The sequence below is a fragment of the Passer domesticus genome, chromosome 1 (genome assembly GCF_036417665.1).
Source record: "Passer domesticus isolate bPasDom1 chromosome 1, bPasDom1.hap1, whole genome shotgun sequence".
NCBI lineage: Eukaryota > Metazoa > Chordata > Aves > Passeriformes > Passeridae > Passer > Passer domesticus.
Window position 1 is genome coordinate 50,621,799 of NC_087474.1, and position 19,820 is coordinate 50,641,618.

At 37.6% G+C, this 19,820-nt stretch overlaps 1 protein-coding gene across 8 annotated transcripts in view; it reads left to right on the forward strand.

The window, feature by feature from the left end:
* Nucleotides 1-19,820, forward strand: part of TPK1 (thiamin pyrophosphokinase 1) — a 303,903-nt gene that overhangs the window by 168,974 nt on the left and 115,109 nt on the right. For 7 of the 8 annotated variants that reach the window (XR_010362120.1, XR_010362108.1, XR_010362119.1 and 4 more), the window contains exon 5: nt 11,967-12,062. The exons of the other annotated variant lie outside the window; for it this stretch is intronic. Coding sequence is in view for 3 of the 7 variants with exons in the window: in XM_064419485.1 (XP_064275555.1) it covers nt 11,967-12,062 (96 nt within the window). In the remaining 4 variants the exon portion in view is untranslated. The remainder of the gene's footprint in view (nt 1-11,966; nt 12,063-19,820) is intronic. 8 annotated transcript variants of the gene reach the window in all.

The window sequence follows — 19,820 nt, forward strand, 5'->3', positions numbered from 1 at the left end:
ATGTGCTCATAGGGCTGTTCTGTGCCTGCTCAGTGTGGACATAACCTGCCTTGCAGTGAACTGGATTAACCTTTCTAGCTCTGAACCAGCTAATTTGCCTCCCAGGAGCAGTGGCAGTATTTAGACCTGTTTAGATTGTGAGACCCATCAGCGAGGACAAGAGGCTTTCAGGTACAGTCTAGGCTGAGCTCTGTTGCCTGCTAAAGCTTGGTTAGCTCCACTACAGTTTCCAATTCCAGCACTGGCTATGGTAGAAACATAACCATTGTCTACAAACCCCAGTTAGTAAAGTGCCAAATACTCTGAAAACTTCAGAATTTGGGGGACTGTGTCTCTTTATGTCTTGTTATCTCTGTGTGGATCTGCTTCCAACTTACCATTCAGGCAAAATTTAGTGAAAATAATATGTTTGGAAGACTTGATTGAGCTAAAACAAAAATTTAGAAATGTGCACATACAGCCTTGCTGAGCTTCTAGTGCATCTTCTCACAGCTTTTTGAAGCTGTAAGGTTTTTTTAGGTCTCTGATCAAAATGCAGAAACTTGTCTTGATATCTTTTTTCTTTTCTTTCTAAGAGCAGTAGTTGAAAATAGAGTGTGGGTAGAAGAAAAGCAGGATAGGAGAAGCTCCCATATTCCTAGAGATCTGATTATGTGTTAGAATAGTGCGTTATGGAAATTTTATATTTATTTTTAATAATTTATTTCAATTTTTAATATTTTATATTTATTTTTAATAAAAAATACTTACTATCTTGAGTACTGGTATCAGTGAATGTTAGGTCAGGTTCACTCAGCAATCATGTTAGCCTGGGTAGCTGATGAGAAGGTCAGGGCACAGCTGGATGCTCTGAAGCCTTATGCTTAGTCTAGGCGGTAGACAGGGAAATGTCTTGCATCCTGGCATCTTCCAGGTAGTCTGTTAGACCAGTCTGCCCCTGTGTGTGCACCCAACTCGTTTTCTCACTTGCATTTCTGTTTTAGCACAATATGATACTCAGCTTTTTTGCTGCATTCAGTTCCTGCAAACCCATTCCAGCTCTTTGCACTAACAGCAGTGGTTTGCATTTTGTATTATGAATATGCCAGACAGTTCCATTGCCCTTTGTCAACAGAAGATGCAGGAGGCCAAATCCTGTTCTCAGTCATGTAGGGGAAGATCATGGGATCTGATGATTTTTCACATGGATTTCAGTTCAGTTTAATTTGCTTTAGGCATACCCTACAGCATTAATAAACATGAGAGTGGGACACCTGCTTTCTGGAGATGAACATTCTGTTGTTCTGTGATTTATCCCTTTAATATGTAGGCTGTCCAGGGGACTGTGATCAGTGCTCACCGAATAGTTAGTGGAGTGGGTTCTGAACAGAACCTGTTAGAACAAGAAGTTGACTATAGTGCCTTTGTAATGCTTGTACCCATTATGCTGTGCTAGCTTGCTTTTGCCCCGGATCACAGCTGTCTGTAAGAAGAGCTAGAAGTGACACTTCAGGAATCACTGTTGCTACGTAGAGCAAAGGAAAATCCCACTAGGAGAGATCTAGGGTATACCAATGCAAAATCTTGTGTTGCAAAGCTCTGTATTACTTGCAGAGTAATTGCAGTTAGTTGGATATATGTTATTTGTTTTATTTGATGGCATATTTGTCACCTGTTCAAAGTTTGAAGCATGTCACACATAATGGAAGTATTTTCAGTACAGTAAGCTTGTATTTTATGATTTCTAATTGAACACTCCCCTGAGTAGTCGTTTATATTTCATGTGGAAAAGAGAGACAGGGAGATGGATATACAGCCCAGTTTCTAGGTGTTCTCTGTTTTTAAACCCACAACCTTTCCTTATCAAAAAGCAGGCCTTGAAGATAAAACTGGTGTCCAACTTAGCAAGTAATCAAGTGCTCTCAGATCTAAATACTGTACATTTGTTCAGCAATTTCACTTGAGAGATTTGAAATCCTCCACAAATAGAAAATGCAGCAACTGTGTGAATATGATGTGTGACCTATTATTATTCAAGAAACAACCTCAGTTCTCTAGAAATACAGCAAATAGCCTGCATTTCACTTGGAAATGTGTTCATATTCATTGGAACACTTGCTAGTGATGAAGTCAGAACTGCTCTGCTGGGCAGTGCTTTAATTTCCCAAGCTTTCCCTTATGTCTGTCAAAATGTCAGCATGTCAGTTATTTCTGTTCATTGCTCCTAGATAATTTGGTGATCTTTGATGGAAAAGGATTGTGAAGCTGAGTGGTGGTTGTTGCTGCTGCTGCTGTTATTATAATTATTATTGTTATGTATTTTCATTGCTGTTAGCTTTGCAATATTTGTAGTTCTTAAAATACTGAACAATTTCATTTTATTTTGAGTTTGTGAAACCTGTTTTCACTGGTCTACATTAACATTGGGCATTTGCAAAACCTATGTAGCCTTTCTCATTCTTGGAACCGCAAAATTCTTTGCAGTAAAGAAGATATAACTAAATTAATTGTAATGTGCCTTTGAGTTTGGCATTCTTTACAACATTGCTGCTTCTGACGTGAAGCTGTTGAGGTATGGCTAGGAACTTTCCTCCAATAAGTTCCCAAAAGCAACATCTCTTTTGGGTGTTCATTTTCTATCTGTAGTTAACATGGAGTATGTATGGATAACAACAAATATGTCCTTCATTCTGCCTTACTGTTTCTGATATCCTATAAATATGCAAGCAGGATGTAGACCTGGTGTGGCAGTGTGGGGAGATCCCCAGTTTCCAGGAATGTAAAGCTCCTGCCTTTCTCAGGTGCCAGCGCATATTGGAAATGTTATATAATCTGCCTGTCATAGACCATCTGCCTAGAGAAAGCAAGAGAGATTTCCGTAAATTTAAATTAGCCATTCCCTTCATTGAAAAGACTGGAAAGAAAAGCTGGAGGAAGAGAGGACAGGAATATAATTTAAAATTTGGAACACAGCAGCTGACCTGCATTGTGCTGAGGATTTGTATAGTTTGGCGTTCTCCTTTTGATCTATATTAAATGATCCTGAAACGATGGGATATTATAGACAATGAATAAACTCTCCTCACAGAAAGTTTCTTCTATTCCTTGTGATATACAGTTCTTACACTGAGGCTGAGAGGTTTTAGAAACTGTCAGACAGAACAATAAGAAGGAAAGAAAAGAGTATTGTCTAGTCACATATCTAGCCAAGTTAGAGCTTAAGACACAAATTAAAGGCAGGCAGCGATTCATAAGAAAACTAACAAGCAGTGGGAAGTAATTAGTATCTTTCCTGATGGATCAGTCTTGAGACTAATTTTGCTGTTTTTATTAATATCCCAATGCCAAAAAGGAAAGAGAAGCTATTGAATTTTCTTGATAACACATTTTTTGAAGTTTTATCCATGATAGGAGGATATTTCTCCTTTCAATTTACTGTCTTCAGGTAATCAAAATCTTCCCTTTGTACCCATCTTGTTTGTACCATCATAGACAGAGTTGTAGGAGTTGTGCAAGAATACTTTTTTTTTTTTTTCCCCTTAGCAGACATTTGGAGCCTGGTATAAAATCTGTCCAGTAATCAATATTTAAAATGCAGCTCTACTCTCACAATCGAAATTCTTTTCAGAGCAATTACATATCTCTGAAAATAAGGACATACTGGGAAATACTAGCTAAGGAAAAAAAAATTCTGTTGCATAAAGTCTGTCCAAATGCAAGAGAGAGGGACTAGGTGTACTAGTCATATATATCTAAATAAGATTAATGATTAGAAATGCCTTGCAGGGAATTTTATGCCATCCAAGTTAACATCTCTTTGGCTATTTTCTATGTATTTTTCACAGTCATGGTGCTCTTGCGTTTCTTGGCTGCTGTCAAAGGAACATGTTAAGATAGTGTTTAGGATAAAAAATTTGTCAGCCACATCTTTGAAAACACCTCAGTACAATCCATGCTGTTTTCTCCTTGTTTTCCTTACCTTGTGGTTTTCTTGAGAATTGGCAATTAGTCTGGAAACTGAAGTCGATTCAAATACAGTGTCTGCTTATTAACTTTATTTCTGTAGAATGTCTGTTATCCTATGTGGTAAAAAGCAAGAGTTGTTAACCTGAAGCTCTTTTAATTAAAAAAAAAGACCACAAAAAACAAACAACAACAAAAAACATCACAACAACAAAATCACAAAAGCCAAAACAAAAACCTGTTTGGTTACTGCAATTAAACGGGTGTGGAATATTTGAAACGTAGATGGCCTCTCTTTCTCCCTCCCAGCTCAAATGGTTGAATTGCAAGGAATACTGCATGCTCTGTTTCTTCAGCTTTGTGGGGTGCAGGTGGGATTTGTGGTTAAGGCAGCTTTTCTTTCTTGCTTTATTTCAGAAGAGTTCTTGACTCTTATTTGCATTGGTACAAGTGCCAAAGATAGTTTTAGTATGTGTTTAAGTGAAGTTGCCTTATTTTTTAAAATGATACAGTTCTTTGTCTTGGTTCAAAGCACATACAAGTTAACAAAAAAGACTGTCAGCACAACTGGGTAGTGGCTCTTGCTGTCTACAATCAGTGGCACGTGCTTCCCTTTTGTCAGACGCTGGTGCAATTCCAGCACTCTGATTTCCCTTCCAAGATCTACCTCACATCTTAGTACATAAATGCACACAGAGGGGCAATTACTGTTTTCAAGCTATTTTCCAAGAAAAGCAAGGTACTGTAATCAAACCCATCGCTAGGTTAGGACCCAAAGAGCCTAAGCATCTTGGTAGACAAAAGCGTTTCACAGTACTGATTACAGAGAGAGACTGACCATCAATTAAAACTCCTCTCTCTGAACCTTTGTTTATCAGAAAAGGGCACATAAGGGAAATTTCAGAGAAGATCCAAAAATAGCAGGTGGCTGTCACTGCTGTACTGTGCTCAGTTTTAATAATTAGATTGAAAAAATAACATGTTTGGGTTGCACAGGGATGTACAAAAGTAGGTCTACTGTTTAAATGAAAGAAATGGGTATGGAGAGATATGGGTTTAATATGAGACTGCACCTCCTGACAGACCTTTCTCACACAACACTCTTACTTCTCTGCTCAGTTATTTAAAAGTTTTAAAAGATGTTAGTGGCCTTCTGATAAAGGCATTGCAGTGATGTGTATATTACTGCACTTTCTGACCTGTGGGCATTTGTTTGCTTTCATTCACCAAACTTAATTCATCAAAAGAATTTGCTCCAGTACGGATACATGCCGGGAATTTTTCCAGCAAATGGAACATTAACTGTGCTGGGGGGGTTTTTGTCTGCTTGTGGGGTTTGTTGGTTTACTTTTTTTTTTTTTTTTAATTTGAGGAGCAGGGGGGCAGATTGCTTCCATTTGTTTTTTTTAGATTTAGAAACATTTGGATTTCTGGTTTTTGGTATCTAATACATGGCAAAGAAGGTGCTTTTTTGATATTGGTCAGATACCAACTAAACAGACTCATATTTTGTTCATTTTAAGTGATTGCTATTTCATGAACAATAGACTTTTCTTTTGAAAGGGGGCAATCTTATTAATGCAGAGGAACTCTTTCATTGCCATTATCTCAACATAAAATGTATGGTGTCAAAAAAAAAGTCCTCCACCAGAAGCCACATGCTGCCTTGTTAAAAACAAAAACAGGAAACATTTTATTTACTGTGGAAAAAATCACATCAAAATAGAACTAGGGAGAGGGAGGAGAGGTTGCAGCTGTTGCAGTCAGTTTCAACTACAGAGCACTGTTTTTTGTTGTTGTTGTTGTTGTTGTTGTTTTAAATGCTTGTCAAATTTGACAAGTTCATGTAGCTTCTGGGTTGTGGAACTGTGCATAAGTTTACATATATTTACTGATTTTGTTTCTGCCGCCAGATAGTACTTGTTTAATAAATAAAGTGATGTTATATAAGGTTAGAAGTGATAGTCAAACCTGAATATTCTTGGTTTGCTTTTCAGTAATGAGGCTTTCACCTGAATGTAAATTTCAATTATTTGGCTTTCAGAGCATAGGTTTCAACATGATTAATGAATTATTTTAGTCAATTTGAATGGCAGAGTCCCTTAATGTGCAATTGGATGATTGAATACATCATGAACTCTAGGACTGGGGATGAAGCAACCCATACAGTATTAGGTTTGTACTGATGCCAGGAAGTCAGCCAAATTTGAGCCAAAAAACTAGAAGAAAATTAATTTCATTTAATTAAGTATTTTGGCTATTTAAATATAGAAAATAATTTTCACTAATTGCACATACTGGGTTTTTTCTCCATTTCAAAAATTAAAAGACAATTTATACAATTAAACTGAGTTAAAGAGAAGCTGTTCAAAACTTTCGTTCAACAGTATTTGAAATTCCCAAAAATAAGTCAGTGAACTTAACTGCTTTGCCTTCCTTACTTGCATCCTACTCTCCAAATGCAAAAGGCTTCAGTTCACTAATTTCCTGCTGGTTGTAATTCACAGAGATCAACCAGCCATGTTAGTTTGGTGCCATCATGTTAACTCAATCTTACCACCTATAGGAAATCTATGCAACTTTTATGGCTAGAAGTAGCTCAATTAGAGGTTCTTATTCTGCCTGTCTCTCTACAGTCCTGTATCTTTAAACATTTTCAGAAGTGTCCTGTGACATTCTTGCCTGTCTCATCTTCATCCCATACTAGACTTGGTTTTGATTCTGGTAGAGGTATTTTGGATTATCTGTGGAATACTGAGCCAACAGCCACCGTCTGGGTTTCTGCCATTTCTGCAAACAAATTTCCCCCAACTATGGGTGGTTTTTTTTGGTTTTTTTTTTGTTTTGTTTTTGTTTGGTTTTTTTTGTTGTTGTTTTTTTTTTTTTGTTTGTTTTGTTGGGTTTTTTTTGTTTGTTTGGGTTTTTTGTTTGTTTTTTTTTTGTTTTGTTTTTTTTTGTTGTTGTTGTTGTTTGGTTTGGTTTGGTTTGGTTTGGTTTTTTTTTTTTTTTTCCTTTTTGATACTGATTGAATGCTCTGGCCTCAAATACCTGCCTCCTATTACAGATGAGCTGGTAGAACATAATGTCTGTCATCTGTTGAACTTGTAGGGTTATGCATCCACATGTTTTATCTTCTTTGCTAGGCCTGGTCCAAGACCTGCAGTCAGATCCTGCAGTCCATTTCTGTTCCTCTTTCTGTACATAGAGCAGTACTTTGCTTCAATCCATGTATGCTTTTTCCTAGAGTTGTTGAGTCCAATTCAGGATGCTAATGCTTGCCTGCTTCACATTTGTGTATGAAAAAGTTGGGGAGGCCAAAACTTTCAGGTGGCTGCAGTTAGTGTATGAGGAATGTGAAGGCTGGAGTTATTCTCTAGGTGGAATAAAGAGGAGGAGGATACCAGAGGGGCAAAATGAAATTCCCTGTGGCCAGAAATTTACTTTACAAGGAAAGGAGATCTGGGAACCCTCTGCCTCCTTGCTCTTAAATGACCTCTTCAGGCTCTCCAAGGTGGAAATACTGCCTGCCGATACAGTACAAGTGAGGAAAATACATTTTAGGGAAGTCTAAAACATATGACATGAGAAAAGGCTGATGTGGACTGTCAGGTTCAAACTTCCAGAAGAAAAGGTGAGCAGCAGATCATATTGTTGTCCTAAACCTTCTAGTGGAAAGGCAGAGAGAAAACAAAAGAAGATTCTTCCTTAAGCTGAGGTAGGAGAAGAAGTAACAACCACTATTTGCAATACAAGAGATCCCTGTTTGACACTGGGAAAGAAAATTTCACAAGAGTGGTCAAGCACGGGAAGAGGTTGCCCAGGGAAGTGGCATCTCCATCCTGGGGGATGTGACTCCATTTCCAGCTAAACCTGAACTGGAAAGAGCCTTGAGAAACCTGAGCAAATCAAACTTACTCTTAGCAAGAGATTGGTCCAGATGACTTTGAAAAGTCCCTTTCAAATGAAATAGTTCTCAGAATCTACAGTCTTCCTCAGTTGGTCAGTGAAATATTAGGATAAAGTGGGTACATTACTGTTTGTGTAGGTAATGGCTAGGGGAAGGAGAATGTTTGGAGATAACATTTAATGTATATAGGTTTCTTAAAATTTATTTGTCAGTGCTCTGATTTTGAGAGAATCTACATGCTGTCTCCTTTCTCCTTGTTTTGCTTGAGGATATGTGGCATTCGCACTATACATAAGCACATCTGTTTGAGATTGATAGCTAAAAGTTGAGCCTCTGTGCTCAGGTATTGTTAAAAGACTGAACTGAATGTCACTGGTGCACCCACTGAGCACAGCTAGATACAGGCTTCAAAAGATGGTGTTAAATGGTTTGCCATAGGAAGACCTGAGATATAGAGTACACATTAGGATATTTTATGTATTCTAATTATGTTTCCATACTCAGAAAGATTACAGGAAAAAAAAAACCAAAACAAAACAAAAACAAAAACCAAAACCATTACATTCTCTTGATAAAAAATGAAGAAGAACATGGGAGAATGGGCAACTACATACTGCTTTCTACAGACATACAATGTCCTGTGCTGTGTAACATTTCTAAAAATGGAGAAATGCCAAGATGTTCAGATTGACATTTCAGTGCCTGTCTGAATTCAGTGTCTGTCTGAAATATATGGTTCAACAATCCTATTAAGTGTGTCTGACACACTCCTTCTTTAGCAAAGTGTCTCCCATAGCTGCTATAATAAGACAGAACAGCAAAAGCCTCATACTCTGTGCCTCATCCTATCATTCACCAAAGCTGTATCGTCATCAGATGAAATCTATTGTTTTCTTTCCTGCTGTGTGCTATTGATTTTTCTAACCTTTCCTAATGTTAAATTTGTTTGGCTTTTAAACTTCCTTACCAAAGGTTAATGTTATTTAGTTGAGCAGCTATCTATAAAACTACACGTGTTATTGCCTATCTTGCATTGTTATATTGTCCTTTCATTAAACTCTGACTGCATTGGATATCTCTGTCTTGAAGATTTTTGTCATTCCAGAATAATGCAGTGAAGGTTGAAAGGAACTGCATTACAATTGTCTTCCAGTTCTGTGGCATAAAATATTGGACTTGATATGTCAGGAGCAACAGATTTATCTGAGGCTCTTATACCATCAGCGAACATGAACTGCGCAGACATTAATTTCAGCAAGACTGTAAAGAGGATGGAGGATCCAGTTCTGCTGCTTGTCTCCTCCCCCTGTTCAATCTGACCATGCCAGTCTCTTTGGCATTGTGGCAAAAGGAGCAGGACTAAAATCTCTGCCAGTTCTACAACTGGCTATCTGTTTGACGTGGAAAGAGAATGACAAATCACAATTTAATTTGAAGAAAGTGGTGGCTTTAATGGTAGCACTCTATCAACATTTTTTGATATGATGATGTGCAAGTATTAAAGGTACAGGCAGTGAGTAAACAGCTCCAGGCACTTATAAGCACCAGCTCTTACTGTACTCCTAGGTGCAGTACTCTGCCTCTAATGAACAGTGCATCTGACATCCCATTCACATATTTACACTGCATTCCAGTGATATGTGTTTGAGGCCTTTTATTGTGAATATGCATAGAAAACAGTAGCAGGGCTGAATTTACGTTGTCTATGCATGGTGCAGCACAACTTTCTTCCAGAGCTGAATGACCTTCAGTGCCCTTGAATCACTATGCTAATGTTGTCTTGCCTTGGTAGTACGTTGCAGTTCCTCTAGAATAATTTTTTTGTCAAAGAATATCCTGACATGCTAGGCAATAATTAAACTCAAAAGAAATGTTTCTAGTAGTAGCATAAAATAATAAATCATAATTTAAGGTGTTAAATTATTACCATCATTAAAAAAAACACCCCCAAAAAAACCCCAACAAAACAAAAACAACAACAAAAAACCACAAGAAAAAAACCCAGACTCCTTGATATTCCTTGTGTGGAAAGTAGAATTGCAGCCCACCTTCTGCTGACAAACCTTCCCGTTCAACATCAGGCTTGTTAATGACTGCAGGAAGGAGTATTTTGCTGAAGGAGTGGGAGTTAAATTTTTCATTCATAAATTGGTATCTATAAACCGCTTACTTCTGCCAGTGCTGTGAAGCCAAGGAATGGCCCTGGCAAAAGATGAAAGGCTTGACTTCTCTATTGCTAATTTAAGAGCTGGCAACTGAGGTTGTGTCTTCTCGCATACTCAGCAGTAGCTGTCCCTGCCACTGATTTAGTCTTCATCTGTCATGTTCTCGAGCTGCTCAGAGGCTGTCTGAGAAATACTGAGGTCCTGTCTGTTCATGATTTCTCACAGCTTGGTCTCTCTTCCCACTATCAGTGCTGATATCAAAACTATCTGAGAACACCCCGTCCTTAATGAATGTGACACTTTTTCATTTAGAGTGGCTTTGATAAACAAGTTCCCTTCGGTAGTTTTCAGGTCTGACTGAGCTTTCCTGAGTGGGACTGAACAACCCTCTGGGCTCCTTTCCTGGGCTCACTGGGTGTCTCTGGCTGATGTTGCCAGACTCACATATTCATTACGGGCTCCAGATGGCCTGTGTCACGTCTCCTCTTGCCAATTTTACATTTTAGGTCTTTTCTAGAGAAAAGTGAAGATATGACAGCTCTTCAAAGAGTTTTGTGCTTAGCACTGAGTGTAGAATCCAACTACCTTTTCCCTCACCGCTTGGCAGGGGATGCAGCATCACTTCTGCAATGGAGGTCTCTGATTACATGTGCTGTTGCAGCTACATGCTGCTTCATCTTGGCAAGCCTATTATTACTGCTTGAAAAAATATTTAGAGCAATATCAGGTCTCAAAAAGACTGCTACCTTTGACCAGTTTTCTTTCAGAAGTTTTTGAGAAGTGTAAGGGAAAGCCTGTTATTATCTTCTCGCTTTTCTCTTCTACTTTATCAAAATCCCCTACTGCCTGATGACTTTATTTGGTTTTAAATGCATTCTGGCTGTGTGGGAAAGCATTTCAGTGGTAGTGTATGTCTTCCTATTGGAGGGTTGTTACTTTGTTGCATGCAATTCACTAAACTCCATGCCTTCACTAATCTTGGAAATTTTGTCTTCTCTACCTTTATTTTTATCACCAAGGTAAAGGCAACTTTAGCATTTTTATGTTGGCTTTGTTGTTTGGGGTTTTTTCTGGTGTAACAGAGTAATGCACTTTATACACGGAGGCACACATACAAAGATTCTGTATTCTGAATGCTTTTCTCTTATCAGCTGTTATTGTGTATAGCAGAAACGTAAAATCTGTCAAGTAAGACAAAGCTAAGAGGCTTTTAAGGGAACCTTGAAGTGGTAGGAGAGGAAACTTCTAAATCCAATGTGTATGACTCTAATTTTAATTCACAATGCTGTATTAGGTATTTTTTATTCTTTAAACCTTTTTGAATAGTGACTTTATGTGGTAGATACACTTCACTTTTCCTTACTCAGCTTTTTATCAGAGACTGAGAAATTACTTTCAGTTAAGAAATCTGAACTCCTGCTCTTCTCTAACATGTTCTGATCCGTAATAGCCCAGTGCAAGGAAACTGTTGTTGAACCACTGCAAATTGACTGCAGTACAACTACACTCTTTCTGGGGTGCTTGAACACTTTTCTGTTTTCACATTTATACAGGTTTGAATGTATGTAGCAGAGACACAATAAGTGCAGTGCCAGACAGGACAGACATTTTCCTGAAAATTACCAATCACCCAGGGCTCACTACACCAGAATTTGCCCGTCCAGCAGACCATTGTAAAACATCCTTATCCAAACTCACAGATGCACTCAAATGGCTTTGAGTATATACTCCTGGACCTGTCAAAATGTTGGTTCATAGTAACTAGTTCAACTGGGACCTACAGTTATTAGGCTCTGTAAGAGTCTTTTACTTAATCCTGCATCTCAGTGCAGAGACTCTGAGTGGTTGTCTGCAGTTAATTTCACCAAAGACATCATTAGTTCTCAAAATAGAAAAATTACTTTTTTTTTTTGTTTTTTCCCTCTCTCTTTGTTTTGTTGCTTCTTCACCAGGGATGTGAGTTAATTGAGACCATGGATCAGGACCTCACAGATTTCACCAAGTGCCTTCAAATACTCCAGAAAAAGATAGAGAAGAAGGGCCTCCAGGTAAAGACAACACTTTATTTTTTCTGTGTTTCTTAGTGATTACTGTTTTTCTCATTGTATTTAGGTTAATCTTTTAAGTTTATGCTGAAATGAAACTATTTTCAGTAGCCTTGACATTCTGCAGTTTCACCACAATTTACTGCACATTTGTAAGCATTGATACTTCTGCTAAAAGGAATTACAAAGTGTGTCGATGAACAAGTGTTAGCTTTCTTAAAATGCAGCTTGTATTGATTTCTGTTAATGAACTACCCAAAGTGCAGAAGGCTGTTGTGGCTGGTGTTCAAAGCAAGAGTTCCACTTTGGTATGTAAATATATTTTCAAGTCTTGGCACACTAAGCCTTGATGTTCACCCCCTTTCTCTCCCCTTTCAAAGGGGAAATCTTATCCTACCAACATTACAAATGGTAAGCAATACCTCCTTCTGCAAAATGTTCCCTTGGAATCAAAGGCAGACTTTGCAGAGCAACCAGTGCACTAAACTTAAAAGAACCCGTATGGAGTTGTCCATCTCTTCCTGGGAAAGGCAAGGGAGGCAACATTCCCTCTCCCCTTCCACAGTTTAATTTTGGAGGCCCCCTTGCTTTGTCTCTGAGGTGCACAGGTAAAATTCCTTGGGAATTTCAAATGTGATGAGTCGGCAGCAGATGGGCTCTTGGGACTGTTTTCCTTTCCTCCCCATGGAATAGTCATTCACAAGAGCTGACCTCTCTCTTCTGCTCTTCATGTATGAGTGAAGAGAGGGAGCAGCTGCTGCATCTTTCACCACAGTGGGAACAAGAACCATGTAAGAAAATTGAAACAATAGCGCAACATGGAAAGAGACGTGTAAACCTCTTTTCCCATTTGCATTGTAGCAGGATAAAAAAGTTGTCTGATTTCCTGAGATCACCATATACTCCAACAAAGCAACAAGGGTTTTAAATGCCAATACCCTTCTTTCCTGCTTCCCTCCTCACTCCAGGCTGATAAAAAATTCACCAGTTTTTGCTTAAGCTGCTTTAAAACTTCTTTTTCTTCTAAAGACAATAAATGTCCATGGGACACTTTGGGGTGCTGTCACACCGTGCCCATTATGTGCAGTTGCGTCTCAATATGTGTTCATCATGGGTTTTTTTCCCCATCAGTATAGACAGAGATGGGATGGTTTCACCATACACGTTTCTTACTGTCTGGCTGTAAGCCAGGAAACTCTTTATAAAACAGTTTTTCTTTCCCCCTATAATATATCATCACAAAAGCTCAGAGGCGTATCTTGGCTTCTAGGACAGGAATGGTAATGAATGTCATTGGAACAGATGAGCCACCTATGCCTAGGATTTGGTTTGAATTTGGCAAGTGAGGTGCTTTCCTCTTAATAGAAATGCCCTTTCAATGAATCTGAACTTAAATGCTTCTGGGATTCATTTCATTATCCAATCCCAGCTATTGCTAGAGAGCGCGTTTTTTTTAAGCTATTACAAGAAGTTTTATGATGAATAATCAATGTGTGGTTAAAATAACAGCAATGGGAATATGACAGCTACACCAGGTGTATTTAAACAATAAGTAGTCTATTTGTAAAAGTTTGAGTTCTGTGATCACTCTCACAGTAAATCTGTGATTAGTTGACTAAAGGATACCACACTGTGATTTTTGAGGATATTTTGTAAAGTACAAGCCTGAGTGTAATTGCAGTAATTGTGCAGTGTTCATGCCAATGCACTAAACCTAAGATTTCAGTTCAGTTATAATTGTATGCTCTTACATGTAAAAGATGTGCTTTAAATACAATCTGAATTTTTCAGAGGTGAAAGAAGTAACACAGATAAATTTGCTAAAACTAAGCACCGTGTTCATTAAATGCTAGCTACTTCTTGTTTGCTGTGCCTGTTCCATAAAACATAATATGATGTTATCTTATTCATGCACACTAGATAAAGGATACTGCATTTCTACTTCTGGTCTTCTGCATTCTCTAAGGAATTTGAAGAAGTCATTGTCTCAGGGAGATAAAATGTGAAACTTAAGCAAGTGTAAGACTAAACTGTATCACAACTCTATAAATTATTAGTTCAGTTTCTAATTTTCCCTTTGTTCAGAAGCATTGCATATTATTCTTTAGTAGGAGGTTTGGTGGTTCTTCAGAATGTCCTGATAATGCAGAGAGTAACTTGATGTCTGGTTCCTGAATGACACAGAGATTCTGAGCGCTTGCAAAATACACTGGCCTCAGTTTATGCATGCAACCTCTTGGCTCTTCTGAAACTTTAACTTCTTTAAATACCTAAATTTGCACTTAATTTAGGTTTCTTTATGGGTAACATTCTTCCATAAAAAAATGTCAAGTGGTACGGCAATAGTCTGTTGGTGCCATAGACATAAAATCTGTAAGGAGAATGCTAATTTTTTTCAGTGAAGGAAGCTGTGGTGACCTGAGAGGTACACACAGCTGAGAAGAAAAGGAAGTCCAGGGTCTGAAAATTAGAAGTGGATAAAAAAGGGGTTCTTCATCTGCATTTGTGGTTTTTGACCTCAAGGACAAACTTGCATGTCACAAAGTGGAGTTATCTTCCTTCTGTAAAATGTCATAAAAGCTTTTCTTTTAGCAGAGAGTGTTAACTAGGTGGAATATGTCTTCCTGGTGCCAGAAAAAATATGTATGTCTCCAGTTTTGATTTTTTCCCCACTCTATCTAAAGCACTTGTCAAAGAGGAATAAGACAAAGAGACACTACAAATTTGTTTTCCCGTGATTTATAGTTGAAGTTACAAAACAAGGAAGTTATCTCTTTAATATCTTAAAAAATTGATGCCACAGCCATGCTGTGTTTGCTGCTATTTCTAGAGCAATATGTTAAGCTGGGAAGTTAATTGCATTCAATGCATACCATGGATCCACAATCCCACGAGATAGTTTGTCTGGATGAAATTCAAGCGTGAGTAGCTGAGGTATTTAAAACAGGCGTCCCTCCATTGGTCAGAGAATAAAAGTTAGCATTTACCTGCTATACTGAATGGATTAAAATTTCTGCTCTGATTTATCAGTCACCTCTATGAAAGTTCTATGTCATGGAGGTTTTTGAACTCACTTGAACATATGCAGGTGATATTTTGTTCCAAAGGGATCAGGTTTGTGTAATTTACTTTCCATGTCTCTGTGCCATTATCTTCCTCCTTTTCTTTCATCCTATTCATCCAAATAGCTTTTGAAGAAATAACTTTTGAATAGAGGAATAGCATATTGAAAGACAACCATGCCAAACAGCTTTCTTGGAGGTCAGCAGAGTGAGAATTCAGGTGAGGTAGACAGTCAGTGCCCCTGCTTGTAAAGAGGGATGCAAAAAAAAAAAAAAAAAGCTTAGATTTTTACTGGTAGTTAGTTTGATAAGAGTCTTAGAAATTTCTTTACCATGAGAAAATATACAGCTAGAGTTGATGGTCAGCTGAGATACAAATCACCTTGTTAGTTTTTGAACTCCTTGTTAAATGTAAAGAGCAGTAATTCTGTCTTCTGGAATAATTAGCCAAATTCATGACTGCTTTTTCCTTATTTCTCAAAAAACACTCTTAGAATAGTTTCTGAATCCTCAGGGTAATTATTTTCTGATTTACATTGCATATTTTGGTTGCATAGCCAAGTCATGCAGAAAGCAGCACTGCGGTCATTCTGTGAGATTCAAGTGAGATCTAAGTCACCTAGTTATATGTGTTTGTAATTGCATACTGCAGTGAATTTTAGAAAAAGCAGTACCCTTTATATGTGCAAGCTAGAATCAGTCTTGATCTTCCCTCTCCACAGCCCTAATTCATTTGTGAATTGCATTCTATTGGATGGGTGAAGCAATGAAGTACCACCAAGAGAATCTGACTCCTGAAGTTTCTTTCCAACCTAAAGGCTATTAGATATTTTTCTTTCTCTTTCTGCATGACTGTGAGTACACATGCACACACATGCACATGCAAGTATGTATATAAATGCACTCCTTTTCTGGTAGTGTTCCTTCCTGGCCCTAATTGGTGCTTTTTAAATGTCTTAATGACTCTGTCTTTATTGCTGCTTGCTCTGTATGTCTTTCACATTGTTTATGGTCTATTAGGTGTGCACATTTTGCTTTACTGCTTTAATCACTATTTTATTCATTCTGTAGTTATGTGAGTACTTTCCTTTCTTCATTACAAGACCTTCAAATAAACTTATGTCTGTCTGGTACTACTTTCTGTTCTTAATTTTCTCTCATCTTAACTAACATAAGCTATTTCAAGAAACCAACTGAATAGGCAAAATAATAGGCAAGCTTACAATGTCTCTTATTTAGGGATCAACAGATCTTGCATTAGAAGTGTATGCTATTATCTTTGATTTGCAGATTAGAAAGCAGAAGTACAGAAGCAATTTGTCTACAGTCTGTCAGCATGCTAGTGGTATAGTTGGGAAAGATCCTGCAATTCCCAATATTCATTAAATGCTCTTTCAATAACAGCATCTTTGGTCACACTCAGATTGTAGCAGCTCATGCCAGTGAGAACTGAAAATGTGTTTATCAATTTTGCAGCTTCAAGAAGAATACCCATAATATAAAGATAGATTTAAGCCATTATCTTTATCTCAGACTTACAAACTGTACTTTCCTTAACTGTTTCATCTAAAATACCATTTAGTCTTAAAACTAAGCTCTGGGACTTTTCATTTAGCTTTATTATCTTTTCTGCTTAGAAAAAGTTAAAGCAGCTCATTTGGTTATATGGGCTGAAGATATAAAAAATGAGTTTTATTGAAACCCACATGCCTTTTAGTGGTTTAATGTTAGTGTGTTTAAATTGATAAAAGCACCAGTGTCAGTATGAAAAAGGGAAAATATCCAAACCAACTCGTCCTTAAAACCCTTGGCAATAAAGGGATACTCTACGAACATTTCCATTTTAAAATTACGCTTCAGAGGTTCAATCAGTCAGCAATCTAGGGTATTAATTCTTTTAAGTAAATGCAAGCCTTCTTCCCTTTCTACTTTTAAAAAAGTGTCAAATCAGTCCATTTTCTTTTATGCTGAGCAAGGCTAAACAAGTTAGTGAAGTCCTGTGTTTATAAAGTGCCAAAGAGAGGACAGTGATGTTCGTGTATCACCTTCAGCTGTGCAGTGTTCAAACACCTTACTAAGCCCTCTCTAGTTTGTCTTTATATGAAGAAAAAAAGGCCCTGAAGGAAAACCCAAAGTACCCTAAAACAAAAATCAGAAGATTGTTTAAAAGAGAGTAATTTTTTATATAAAGACAAGTCCCACAGATAAAGGGTATAATTATTGCAGATACTGGGGTCTATTTGGTTTTGTTTTAGTTTTGGCTATCAGTTGAGGTTATTCCTGATGATGTAGCTTTTTTTAGCAGCAAATTGATCAGTTTCATTTCCTGACTAAAGCATTATTTTGCTGCTCATGTTGGTAGTTGGTAATTTCCAGATGGAACACTGCTTGTTTTCATTTCTGAAGACTTTTGGGTATCCAGAATAGTAGTGGGAATGGCTCTTAAAGCAAAGCTTAAGAATGAGGATAGTCTGTTACCAGGATTCAAGAACAGGGAAGTTACAAAAATACCAAAATAGGGGGAGAGGCAGACTGGAAAATCTCAAAGCTGACATGAAGCTGAAATGTGAAGCTTTTGTAAGAATCACAGAATGGTTTGGTAGAGGGGACCCTAAGGATCATTTGGTTCCAACATACAGCCACAGGCAGGGACACTAGACCAGACTCTCAGGGCCCCATCCAGCCTGGTCTGGAGCACTTCCAAGGATAGGGCATCCAAATTTTCCCTGGAACCAGTTCCAGTGCCTCACCACTGGACCTGAAGGACCATAACAACACTGAAGCTTGTAGATTTATCACCAAATGCTGTGTAGAAGAAAGGGCTGAAAATAAGCCTGTTCTCTTTTGGTGACACTACTGAGTTTTTCTTCTTAATGCTTCACAGGAGAATAAAAATGCAAATGAGATATATTTTAGGGGAAGTTAAATATGTATAATGAAAAGGTTCTTATTCTGTCAAGTGCTGCATCAAAAGATTTTTCATGAGTTATTAATAGTAATCTTCTTCATAAACCTTTCCTGTCCAAAAGAAACAAATGAATCTGAAGAGTTTCCTGTTAATTCCACTTCTAAAATGTAGAATTTCATAATACTTTTCAACGGGAGTAAATCTCTCCTGTAGGGCATCATACATATCCTTGAAGACTGTTTTAGCTTTTAAGGTCCAAGTCTATCTTCAAGAAATGCAGCATCTTATCCATCTTTCTCACTGCTGAATTATTTTAATGCTTCCCATTGTAAAGGCATGGCAGAATGCATTTCTTATAATACAGGATATCAGAACTTGACAGTTCCTAAAGAGAAACCCTAATATCATGTAAGGTGTCTTCCTGTTCCACTATAGCTGTGAGCATCAAGACTCACTGCGTATCTTTGCCTTTAAATAATTTTATGGAAGTATGGATGTCTGCAAGAACACAGTGCATCACATACAAAGAAATCTTCTTACGTAATCCTTGTATGCTCTGCTGGGGCTTTTATTGGACCTATGATGATAATTTTTGTAACACACAAACAGGGCAGGGATTCTGGAGAGCACATTGATTTCAGTTTGTTTGTTTAAAAAAGTTAAATCCCATATCAAACTTCAGGGAGAGGAAGAACAAGGGGAAAAATACTGTTTATTTAGGCAGTTCAAGGGATTCAAGAGATCAAGGATATGCTCATTAACCAGACTGCAGAAGCTAATGAGGAAGCCAGCAACTGTTCTCTCAACTTAGTTAAAGGCCAAATATATTTGAAGCAGAAAGCGTGTGGTTACTACAGGCAATGTACTGTTCCCTTTGCAACTACAAATTTTGCTCTGTTTGTAACTTTCTCACAGGAGATGTGATTCTCCTCCCCTTTTCAGCTCCTTCTTCTTTGCAGGAGCACAGCTTCCCTGAGAGCAGCTCTTGCTGATGTAACTGCCCCCATGCTGGGAAAGTGGTCATAATGATGTCCATGCTGGCGACAAGGACATATCATTATCCTCAAAAGACTGTCATACTTGCACTGGCATGGGCGTGATCATGGATATTGTAGGGGGAAATCTTGAACAGCCATATCTTTTGACACAAGGAATTCTTTTTGCAATTCAAGGACTGAGACCTCAGTTTGTGGCCTGAGATTTTCATAAATAACTTGGGTTTGGTTTTCTTGGGTTTTTTTTTGCTTGACACATGTATACTATGTTATTATGAAATCTCGCATCAGTTACAACTAGTTTTATTAGATTTTGTTATAGTTAATGGAATGTAAGTTTATTGTTAAGCATATTAAGAAATTTGAGCTAGAATGATAAATTTTAACTGCAGATTATAATAGAGCATTTTTTTCAACTCAAATTGGTCTCTTCTTACTAAATTGAGATGCCTGTCAAGAATGACAGGTTTTTTGGCTGTTGTAGAGATAGTTTAGTAAAAAATTCTAGCAGTTTTCTACATGCCTGAGTGTAAGAAACACTGGCTTTAGAGAGCACACTTTCATAACTTCATGAGCTGCAGTGATCTGGTCCTTAAAGCAGAGGGTGAATCAGTCAACAAATTTAATTTTCCTTTGGCTTCTTTTTTTATCCAATATTCAAATAAATGGCTATTAAAATAAACTTATTTAACCTAAGTAATGTATATAAGAATACTTCCTTACTGGTTTTGGATTGTTTAAATGGTTTTTGCCATGATATATTCCCTCTTTTTGTAATATTTTATGGCCTTTAAAC